Source organism: Pagrus pagrus, assembly GCF_965226575.1.
Source record: "Pagrus pagrus genome assembly, chromosome: 13".
Lineage (NCBI taxonomy): Eukaryota > Metazoa > Chordata > Actinopteri > Spariformes > Sparidae > Pagrus > Pagrus pagrus.
In genome coordinates this window covers 8003832-8016361 of record NC_140197.1, presented here as the reverse complement: position 1 = coordinate 8016361, position 12530 = coordinate 8003832, and the positions used below count along the sequence as shown (strand labels likewise).

Here is a 12530-nt window from a genome sequence, read left to right as displayed (position 1 = left end):
GAAGCTCTACCTCTTCTAGTACTAACCCAAATTAAAATGATCTACCTGAATATGAGCATGATATGCCTCCTTTAATATTTCATTAGGTTTCATCCTAACATCCTGCTGATGACCCCCAAGTATTCCTGACGATGCGTTGCCTGAAGCTGTTTCCTGTCTGTTAAAGCACTCAAGATCCTGTGTTATCAAAACAGGATAGGGATCTGCTGTGTGACTATCTGTGCTACCTCCCAGTCTGTTAGATAACGTCTTACCTCAGCGCTCCCTGGTGCCAAATCCACTGTAGCACAGATAAGCTGATCTAATGGGAGGATGCCAACTGCCTTTCAATTAGACAGAGGATGATCCGCATGTGTTTCTGATCACACAAGTACATTAAGCTGGTACATGCAAGGCTAAAAATGCATCACAGCAATATTTAAATCAATGAACTATGTGTCTTGCATTCATACTGATAGTCATATAGTATGCCATTATCACTACAGACTCCATTTGTCCATATTGTAATGCAGCATGGCTCATCTAATCATCCTGTCATTAAGCTGCTGAACTCACATGAGGTTTTCCTCGAATACAGATGAGAAATATAATCTGTATTTTACACTACAGTACAGTCTGACAGTATCTTTTATAAACCAGTGGTGTTTAAATTGATTCCATATGAGTCTCCACATTGCAACAGTCTGTATGTTCGGCTTTTTATAAGTCTGTTAACCTTTTAGAACATTTCCAGGGTTCTATTAGTCAGTGTTCCCATCCAAAGATAATCAAAGCTCAAAGGTCAACTCACAAGACATCTGACCTTTTGAACAGTCTTCTCTTAAGCGAACTGTTTGAAATATTATCATTTCCTTCTGACATTTTAGTCTGAAAGGTTCCCTCACATATATGATGTCTTGTCTCCAGTCGGATGATATCGGCCAGGGTCCAGTGGTGCCCACCTCCGACGGAGATAAGGTGGACCTGGAAGCCTTCAGCGAGTTCACCAAGATCATGACTCCTGCGATCACACGTGTCGTCGACTTCGCCAAGAAATTGCCCATGTTCTCGGAGGTAGGTTCAGCAGGTGGTGTGTGTTTAAATCTGTTCTCACACTCAAACATATCTGTGGGTTTTTGTCTATCATCAACCTTAGCACAGTGATATAAAAACACTTGTGAATGCTTTCATCAAGAGAAAAGTATGAGGACGATAGTTAACGGTGTGTTTTCTCTAACATTAGCATGCCTGGCTAAATAACTTACCACAGTAGCGTTACCTAGTGTTACTTCCAGGGAAAGGAGCACATCATAAACTCATTTGCTTCACAGGTTAAGTTAAAAAAACAAACTCCCTGTTAATTATTGGCGCATCCAATGTGTAGTATTTCCTGTTAGTGTGGAAGCTAATCCTGGATGCTACTATATCACAGTGTAGAGTATAACTAACAGCTCTGTCCTGCTTTTCATTAAGCTATGGGAAGTTTATAGTCCCACACAAGCCTCTGTCTTGCTTGTCCTGTTTTGTAAGCTAACAAGTAATTTTCCATTTATTATACAGTACATGGTGAGGATGTAAATAAGAGACAGAAAGCAGTAAGCTTGGATAGAACAGGTTGTGCCTTTGAACACAGCCTCTTTTTGAAGTTTCACTGACATGTAATTGCTTCTCCTCATTAACTCAAGACCCGTCTCATGAACACTGTTAACCCACTAACGCGCTTATTAACTGTAATGAGGTCTGTTGATTGAGAACTTCCCCTATCTGCAGCCTTTGTCATGCTGCCTGTCATCCTCCCACCTCTCTCTCTCTCTTGAGGATGTGATGACTCACCACTCTCTGATTTCGCTCTGCTCTCGACAGAAATGATATGCGTGAGAGTTTGAGTGTCCTCGCCTGAGTTCCACCTTACTGAGCACGGTCATCATGTATATTGTAGGGGCCTCCCGGTTACATAATGCTTGGCAGCGGATTTGTTTGTGAAAAGAAAACGATAGCCCTTCTCTGCAAGGAAGCACTCCAAGATAATTATTATCAGGGTTGAAGAAAAGCTATGACATAGCATTTTACAGTGCATTTCAAAGGTTGATTTTGACAAATCCATACAGTCCATCAGTGAAAATGAATATTAAAAAAGAAGCCAAAGTACCTTTCTCCAGTATATATGAATAAATAAAATACATTTCCATCATATATAATATAAGCTATTATATAAACACTTATATTGAAGCTTTTTTGAAGTAAAAAAAAATTGTAATATGTTGCCAGCCATTACAATAACTGTATTGGTTCATCCATTCATTCCTACAACACAAACAATTCTGTACTTATCTAGAATACTTCAGAGTTTGTGTTGAATCTAAACGTCTTTTATAAGCCATAATTATTAGAACAGTTTTCATATTATTGTGGCCATTTAGATTGAAACTCTTACGTTCATTAAATTTCCTGTCATATCATTCCTTGATGTTTCGCAGCTGCCTTGTGAAGACCAGATCATCTTGCTGAAGGGCTGCTGCATGGAGATCATGTCGCTGCGGGCCGCCGTACGCTACGATCCGGAAAGCGAGACGCTGACACTAAACGGCGAGATGGCCGTGAAACGTGAGCAGCTGAAGAATGGCGGGTTGGGCGTGGTGTCGGACGCCATCTTTGATTTGGGCAAGAGCCTGGCTCAGTTCAACCTGGATGACTCAGAGGTGGCTCTGATGCAGGCCGTGCTGCTCATGAGCTCAGGTGAGGAATAAGTCATGTTGGTGCATGTACACACTTTGAATTCTAAGTGCTGCATCGTCACCTCTCATCCAAGAGGCTTCTTCAGTTCTAACTAACTGGAGGGAAGTTGCAGTCTTTTAAACTCTGTGTACTACTTCTGCTGTTGTTACAGACAGAGTAGTTTTAAATGTAGTGTTTTGGTTTTCTGACTCTCACCTGCCTTCTTTTGCAATGACCAGAGTTTTCCTTCAGCTTAAAATAAAAGATTCTGGTAAAAACAGAATTAAATATTTAATAACTGGCACATTAATAATACAAGGAGTGAAGGTTTTGCTGTTTCTGAGCTCAGATCATTTAACTGGTTCATAGATTTCACTTTTTAGCTTTTCACTTCAAAACAAGACACTGACATCGTTACTTCTGTAAGAACAAGGAGTCGTGTCTCTCGCTACATCAAAGGAGAACTTCACCAGTTTCACACACCCAGATGATTGGACTAGTCATTTTGAGTTCATCGCTCTCTTTTTTGTGAAGGAACTTTGTCAAGTCTCAGAAAATAACTATAGTTATATATTAGGTAATTATACATAGTCATATAATTAGTTATATAAGTATCACATCAATTTTCAGTCTACTTTGAAAGTTGTTAAAAATTTGGGAATTACCAATACCCACATATCTCGTCATCTCAGATGAATTCCCACACCTCCTAAACAATCTGAATAAGAGTAATCTCGTCTGATCTGCCTTCAATCCCATCACTGACAAGTTTGTAGGCAGTCACCGTTTTATGTAAACTGGAGCAAATAGTCTGATGCCTCCTGAGTAATATAGACTCCAGATTTGACATTTAAGAGAAAAATTAATTCCACCGCAAAAAAAGTTACCACATTTTTTTTACATAAAGTTTAATTATCTCTCTTGTCAGTTGGAATAATGCAAGCAGTGTGCTTGGAACAAAGTCTGGGACAAGAGCACAGTTCATGACACGAGTGAAAGGCAATCATAGGTAAATGTCGCCACAAACATTACCAAAAGTGGAAAAACACAAATCCTGCAGAATTTTCCTATAAAAATTAGAGGGATTTGAGGTCCTATCTGGGTGCATATTATTTTTAGTCTAATCACGATGGGGTTTCCGTCCTATTGTTGCAGGTCGGGCTCATTGTCACCTCTACCAGCTTTTTGACTGACTGTTACTGCTCTTTACTGGCATGCTGCTGCCAGTATTGTCTGTATATTATTATAAGTTACTCACTTTGAGTTCAGACAGGTTTTCCATGGGTCTATTTACAGCTAAGTGTTTCAAAGCTTAACCGCATGAGCATCATGATTGGGATTGTGCCCAATACAGGCATTCGTTAAGGGAATGGTATCAGCTAAATAAAGCCAGATCAATTTAAAAATCAATTTTCCAGATAACCCTAAGAGGTTAATATGCTGGATATAATCCAGTTTAGCATAAATTTGAACACAATGAAAATGCAAATGAGTTGGTGAGTTGGTTCATAAATACAGTAGTTGGTTGCACTAGTTCTCTAGGCAGATCCTATTAAACCATTGCAGAAGAACAATGCACAACAAGATGACATCTGATTGTTTAATGTTGTTTCATTTGAGGAAGGTTACACACAGATCTGTTTTTGTATTGAATACGGTGCTTAAAAACAGTTGATAGCGCACTTATGACCTGCATTGTCCCCGGTTCCCGTTTGGCTGAACTCCAGCATTTGTTGCATTTGCTTACTCTCTCCCTAATTTGCTGCCGTCTCTCTTCTCTCTGCCAAACGGTAATGAAATGCCCAGAAAATGCTATTTTTCATATCTTCTTTTGGCTGTTAGATGATGTCATCATAAGACAAGACTAAAACGTATTCTACTATTTTGGAAATGTACTTTCTGCTTCAGGATGAGGTGGAAATGTTTCCTAAAAGTAACAAATGTAATTTTTTATCTCTTCCGTATCACCCCAGACCGTTCAGGGCTGACCAGTGTGGAGAAAATCGAGCAGTGCCAAGAGGCTTACCTGCTGGCGTTCGAGCACTACATCAACTACCGCAAGCACAACATTCCCCACTTCTGGCCCAAGCTGCTGATGAAGGTGACGGACCTGCGCATGATCGGAGCCTGCCACGCCAGCCGCTTCCTCCATATGAAGGTGGAGTGTCCTAACGAACTCTTTCCCCCGCTCTTCCTGGAGGTCTTCGAGGATCAGGAAGTGTGACTTATGGAGCGCCTAGTCCCCCTAAAAGAACCCTGGACACAGAAGGAAATAAATGGGGTGGCTTAAGTGGAAGAGGAAGCGTGGGGGAAGGACAAGAGGCGAAGAAAGTCTATATTTTTGTTTTTTTTCTTCAGTGGGAACGTGCCCTGTAAATTTTGTTGGTTTTTTTTGTCAAACACCCACAAGATCCACCTCCTGCCACCAGCAAACACACCAGAGAAACACACTGACAATCTGGATTTGTGTATTGTCATTTCTTAAAGGTACACACACACACACACAAACAGTACAAAGTTGTAAGCAGTTAGTTATTCACATATATAAATTCCAGACACACTGCCATGAACGTACAGTACAGAAGACCTTTATGCAAATCTCAGCAATTAACTCCTCTTGCACCTGTTGGACAAACAACTGTACTCTGTTCCTACACTAATGCAAACTGAGGGGCTCCGTCATGTCTCTACTCCCCCCACAACCACCCCACACCACAGAAACTGTAATATTTTTTATTTTTCTTCGGGACTTGACCATTAGCTTCTCAGACAACCCCCACCCCCCGCCAGACACCCGTCTCCCATGCATTTCCTTAACTGCAATGGCACTCTCTGTCCGCAGGTGCAGCCCACCCCTCAGTCCTCCGAGGCTCTGTGAGTCTTTGTCGGCCTACCTCCCTCACGTACTGACCTCTCTATCTCTCACTGTCTCACGTACACACAGAGACACACACACACGTTGTGAACGTGCACAAAACACACCCCGACACTGTTACCTCATAGCTTATATAATGTATTTCCTCATTTATTATGTGGGTGGTGGTAGTTTATTGAGAAAACATGGAGCCATGCAGTCCTCAGCTACCCATGAACCTCTCTGTTAGTGTTAGGATAAGTTACAGTGGGAACAAATTGTATGAAGCCCTTATCTATAATGTAATTATTATTTATACATAGACCTGTGTGACACATAATAATGCATTATCACATTTGCTATGTGCATTATTATGTCTTAAAACTGCGGTCACAACACATTGGTAAGTTTTAATGCATTAAAAGTTGTAATGTGTTATGAACATCTGATAGTCGTTCATCATCGCATCGTAGCTTCCAGAATCAGAATTACAACTGTTAGATTAATTACCATTAAGGGAATCTCCCCAGAGTATGACTTGTAATGTCTTTTCATCAGGTCAAATTTTCAGAAACGTCGACGCTAATAACATAATAATCATCAGCCTTGGCTGTACTTTGTGTTCCGTGCCAATTACAGCAAATGTTAGCATGCTAAACTAAGATTGTGAGTACAGCAAATACAACTTACCTCAGCAAGTTAATATCTAAATTATTAAATTATTATTATTATTATTATTGTTATAGCCTATATATCTATACATATAGGCTAAAATCAACATTTCTAAATCAACAGTAGCTGCAGCTTTATAGTATATTTCAGCTCATTGGTTTTGTTTTCCGTCCTGCAGCCAGACTGTTTGGTTTCATAGGAATAAATGGGGTTCTGCCTCCTACGTTGTATCCAGATTTCCTTTAGTAGATCCATGGCACGTTAGCATAACAACCACTTCCATTCTTACATTCATCCCTATGGCTATGGATAATTAAAGTGTGTTTGCTCGGGATCAGTCGATCCTTACTGTACTTGCTGTAAACAGTGAGGCGTAAGAAAGGAACATTACCTGCTACAATCATTCAATATGTTTACAGGAAGTACAGTTTCATTCATAATACATTAGACCTTTTCATGCTAATTGATAAAATTAAGTGTATTGTTATGATACAAAGGTGTATTGTAGCTATAGGCTACATGGAAATTGTTTCCACTACTTTATAATACAGTGTTACGTAGGAAACAAAAGAAAATAGTTAGGTAACAAATTTACTTTATTAAAAGAAAACACATTTTAAAATCACAATACATGTAGGTGCAATATGACTTGAAAATTCATGTTACTCATTAATACTGACAAGTAATCTACTGTACTTACATACGTATATACATCTATATATATATATATATGTGTGTATATATATATATATCTACAATACCTCTCCGACACATACCTCCTGTTTTTGTTACCTCACACACACACACACACACACATTACACACACCCATGCAGTTGTTTTCTGATGTATTACCTCAGTTGTTGTGTTGCTCCTCTCCTCCTCATCCTGAATAACTCCTGGGCTGCACCACACTTCTGTCTCTGTGTGCATACATGAGTGCGTCTTCTCATCGGAGCCCTCCCCCTGTTAATCGCACCACTGCCCCGCCTCCTCACCTCCCCGCTGTCTTGTGATAGGTCCAGCGCTGGCAGATGGTAGTGGTGGTGGTGGTGGTGGTGGTGATGGGAGGGGATAGTGTCACTTACCTCTGCACACCTGTACCCTTTTCAAGTCCAGCCTGAACCGACAGATTCTACCTCACCTCTCATCTCAGTGCAGCTGCCCCTCTGTCTGCAACACACTGACATGCATGCACACATATATAAATATCTATACAGCGCACAAATGAGTTGCCAACATGGACCCGTTGGGTGTGCTGCTCCACTGACAGTGTACAGCAGGTCTTTCAGCCGCTCCGTGGATCAACATTTGACTTTTTTTCCCATTTTTTTCATTTTTATCACACACCACGTGGGACCAACAGTCACTCTGGATTCAGTTTTCATTTCACAACCCAAACCAACACCAAGGGCAGGGGTGAATATATGACAATACAGTGTGCCGATTGAACTCAAAGGAGACTGTCAGAGGACAACGACTGCTGGAAGCTTAGACTCCAGTGGAAGCCATTTTGGGCCCAATTGGGTCAGGCCAACAGACTTTTGTGGGTGGTGACTGGGAGGTAAATAAGCAGCAAGTGAGTCAGCAGTATTCGCCTGTGGATACGATTTCATCCCAGCCGAGGGGAGGGACACGGTGAGTGAGCGACTTTGGCAGGTAGCGATGTGACTCAGGCCAAGCCAATAGCAGACCGCCACACGAAAATGGACCCTTGTCCTCGCACCTGCAGTACATCTCCAGATCCTTCCCTCGCCGTCGCAGCAGAAATGGACACCAAGCAACTTTAAAGACTTTCTGAGCGACTGTCCTATCCCAGACACTTGGAATATGAATTAAACACTGCTGAAATAAGCTCCACCAACCATATCCCGAATTGCCATCCACTACAAATAACTATCAGGTTTTTTTCTGTTGCACTAAAACCACAATGTCTGTATCCCTTAGTAGCCCTGAACCTCCTTCCTTTCTCCCCTCCCCACCACATCTCTCCTGTTCCTGCCTGTATTTAGCAGTCTTAACAGTATTCTCTGACACACGCATAAGAACACACGCATTTCGTTTTATCTCTCGATTACCTGTTGAAACCAACAAGGACTGTGACATGGCCTTCAGGCGCCGCCACTCTCAGTGTTACTAATCTATGGTGCAGGGTATTAAAATAGAACCGTAAGCGCTGATTATACAGGGATACACACACACACAGCAGCAGCAGCACACACACACACACACACACAGCAATAGGATGATCAAGCAGTACAGTTTCATACCCGCCATCTCCCGGCCTTGTGTGTTTGTACCGTACTTTGCTCACTATCACTGTGAATGAAAGCCATGCTGCAACCGGGTCATGGCTCAGACAGGGAAAACGCTGGCTTAGTAATTCTGATTTCCGATGTTAATGTGCCTCACAGAGGTCGGTAATACAAATATACATTATACAGTATACAGAAGCATATATTTATGGATATATATAGATATGTATAAATGTTACAGTTATTGTTTGTGGCATTAGAGCTATCAGTTTGTGAATTTCTGCTGCCAGCTCAAATCAGATCACGAATCTGTCTGACCAGTCATGTAGCAGGGGGCGTCAGTACTCAGTTTACCCAACTGTATTAATATCTTCAAAGTAATATTTATGCATTGTTTGCAGTTAACGTCATATTGCATTATGATGCTTGTTTGCCTTGTGGTGATCACCAACTAACTCTCATAGTTTACCCGCCTTTCGCATACCTCTAAATCACGTCACTTAGCACAGCGAGTACCTTAAGCAGCTCTGTTTGTTTGTTCCTGCTTCAGGACGACAAACATGAGATCAGGTCTGGTCCACATAACCCGGCAAGTTCAGGTTAGGATTTGAGCTGGCAGCACCGCCGCTCTCGTCTGTCTGTCTCTCTCTTCTCTCTCTGTCTCTCTCAGCCAAATGATCATTGGAGAAATCCTCACCCCGTCCTCTTAAAGAAAAACCACACCAGCACCACAGAGCACACTGCCTTCAGCCATGATCAGTTGCACCAGCATAGCAGAGAGACAGACTAATAGTCAGCAACCATCCTCCTCACCAAAAAGCCATTTTTACCTGGACATCACTGCTCGCTATGATAGCGCTACGTTCACACAGCAGGCAAATTGATTAGTTGTTCAAATCTGATCTGTTAATACTATCTTTTTTTTTTTTTCGGAAAAGTCAAATTTGAGTTTGAACAGTATATTTATTTGTTGTCTGTATGACCTTGGTCGTCATAGTGGCAGGGCAGCCAGGCACACAGTGATGAGGAACATGTTTTTGCGCATGACCGACAACTCGAGACGCTGCAACAAACCGATGACACGGGGTGCTTATTCTAACTTTTATGGCTTCATTACCCCCCTTGCAGTGCATTCACAAGGGAAAGGCATGAAGCTTCTGAAAGTTTCATGGATTTGCTCTGCGTGTTTGGACATGGCCAGGGTGGTGGCACACGAGGCAATTTTGCAGGCAAAGCTAAATGGAAAAGCCTTCCATTATAAGAGCCACAGAGTCAGAAATGTGTTTCCCTCTAAGAGTAAAACACGGTTTGACAAAAGCAGCCATGTTAGTTGCCCCAAAAGTTGCACCCTGTATTACTTTCTGCACTTCCTAGCCAAGCTGCAAATCAAAAAAAACCTCTGTCTTTTCCGCACAGTGACCACAGAATTGTGTTTCTCTCTCTTCTGTCTCTAAGAATAAAGTTAGGGTTCAGTTTAATGTTTGTTTACACTCAACTAAAAATGTGAAGATGTAAAAGCTCTGTCACTGCAGCATGGCATAAAACTATAACAAACCACTCTGAAACAGTTCAACTCTCATGTCATTTGTTTCCCACAAATAAATACTTCTACTACTTTTATTACTTACCCAGGGAAAACATAAGTAAGTCAATAACATCCTTTCTATCTTCCTAACATCTGTCGTTTCCTGTCCTTCCATCTCCAATACCCAGCGTTCCCATTCAGTAGTTCCTGTTTATCTCAGTCTTCTCCCAAAATCCTCATCCCCGCCCCCTTTCTCTATTTATTTCACTCTGTCCTCTTTCCTTCCCGAGCACATGCGCACTCACATAAACCTACCCCAACTCATACTAGCACTCTGGTTGAGAAAGATGACAATCCCTGCAGGAATATGTCCACATGTGGAATGTAAAATACTGAAATTGTACGATTAAAGACACGGTGTGAAGTCCCACACTCATGTTGTTTTTGATGTTGTTGATGTTGCTTTCGTTGTGCACCAAGTGTTCGTTGTTATGCTTATTCTGGGGTGGATGAGTTCGTAGGTGGGTTTAAAACCTTGATCGTGTGACAGACTGCTACTGATAAGTCCTTTTTTTTTTAATATAGTATGTTTATAAAAGATTTGGAGTGTTGTAAAGCAAGAGATGAAGTGACTTTATTTTGGATAGAGGAAAAAAATGTTTTTTATGAGTATTCTTTCATGTTGATATTACTTTGCATCTGATTTTCTTGGTAAGTGAATGTCTGTCTATCTGTGTTGATGCTTTACTGTGAGAAAAATGGCTGTGTATGCACTTTTAGACCATCATTGGTGTAGTGGTAGCTAGTGCTCGAACATCACCCAAGGGCCAGGGTTCAAATCACCTTCAGTTTAGCTGATTGAAAAAGAAGTTTGCATGGCTCTTCAAAACAGCCTGCTATTCACATGTGTAATCAGATTTAGCATTTATACTTTGTAGTTGCCTTATTTTGGTGTTATAATCTGCAAGTAATGCAGTTACATATTCAGAATAACAAAACAAAACACATCCATAGGTCCATTGGTCACATTGCACCTTAATATGCACCTTTAATCATAGGTGACTTGTGTTACTCCAAGTATAATCTTTAAGTAACACAAACTTAGTTCTGGTTTGGATTCATAATGATTTTAAGCAGATTCTATAGTTTTGATGCCCACAATTGGATTTTCCCGCCTTTTTTGTCACTTACCACCATTGCTGCCATGACAGGCCGAGACACTGTCAAGATACCTGAGTACATACATTTTTTAATCTTAAAACCCACTTAATGAAGAAATGGTAATCATATTTTTTCATTAGGACACAAGAGTTTTCTTGATTATAGCTTCTGTCAGCCATTAGAGGAGTCACAGCTCGATAGCTAACGAGTTGCTGAGAAAGCAGACAACCTGAAACACAAACAGAACTTACACACACTATCATGTGGAGTTTAATGCTCGGGCCACATTGCTCTTGTTATATTATTGGCTGTAACTGAATTAGAAACTAATTGGGAACTGCATGTTTTCTCATATCCCATAATAAAGTAATTACCTATATGACAAGTCAAAAACTGTTTCCCAAACCCTTAGCATGCACAGTGGTTAGCTCTAAACCTATCTGCGTCTATTTCCACTCTCACATTGGGTAAGGTGGACCAATGGGAAACTCTAGCTAACATAACAGCTAACAACACATTTGAAGATCAGTTTCACTTCATACTTCGTACAATTAATGTATTTATATATCGTAGGGACTGTACAAAACTTATTAGTGAAGGAAAGGGAGTTGAACCCTCACATTTCGAGACCCTCTTCAGCGGTATTGACATTTTATTTAATGGAAAAGTATTGGTACAACATTTAAAAGATTTGAAGAATATTTTCCTGCTCTTCCTTCAACGAAAAGAATGATTAAATAACCCCTTCCTAATAATTTTCATACAGTCCCTTGAAGTTGTTTTGGGAAGATGTTTCATTTTACAGTAAACTTCGGTCATGCCAAATCTTTTACCCAGTTAGCTGAACTGAAAGTGAATGAACCTGAATCCTGCTTTCCACAGTTGCTTGAGCTGTATCACTCGCTAAGCTGAGTATTTGCTAATATCCCTGATCTAAGTCGATTTAAAATTTAAAAAAAACAACAGCCACATCCTGATCTTAGCCTTTAGATTGCTCAAAATGAATCTGACCTTAGACCAGGGCTCATCTTACAATGTATAAATCTGCTATGTATTAATCTCAATGTTGTGACAAGAATATTGGATTTGATGGAATAAAGCCTCACATACAAAAAAGGAAAGCGACAAAGAAAAAAAATCACAAAATACGAACCAAAAAAAAAACAGAGATTTATACAACTGTTCATACCTCATTGTACTGCCATGTGCCAGAGTAAAGGAGGGGGAGTGATCAGTCTCAAGCAAGGAAAATCATCAGTGGTTGTCAGAATATGAAACAAGACCCAACAGTGGTCCTAAAATGTAGCCCCAAATGTTTTTGAATAAAACTTGGTGGCTTGAATAGTTTTTAGGCAGGACAGTTTAGTTCGG

General features: G+C 40.6%; 1 protein-coding gene across 5 annotated transcripts in view; it reads left to right on the top strand.

Moving 5' to 3' along the window:
• The window catches only part of LOC311268606 (thyroid hormone receptor alpha), a 108710-nt gene extending 96381 nt beyond the window's left edge, over window positions 1-12329 (top strand). For 4 of the 5 annotated variants that reach the window (XM_084372332.1, XM_084372330.1, XM_084372331.1 and 1 more), the window contains 3 exons: window positions 907-1053; window positions 2457-2715; window positions 4668-12329. In XM_084372332.1, the coding sequence (XP_084228458.1) occupies window positions 907-1053; window positions 2457-2715; window positions 4668-4918 (657 nt within the window). In that variant the 3' untranslated portion in view covers window positions 4919-12329. The remainder of the gene's footprint in view (window positions 1-906; window positions 1054-2456; window positions 2716-4667) is intronic. The other variant, XR_014623986.1, reaches the window with a different exon arrangement.
• Window positions 12330-12530: the final 201 nt, after the last annotated feature.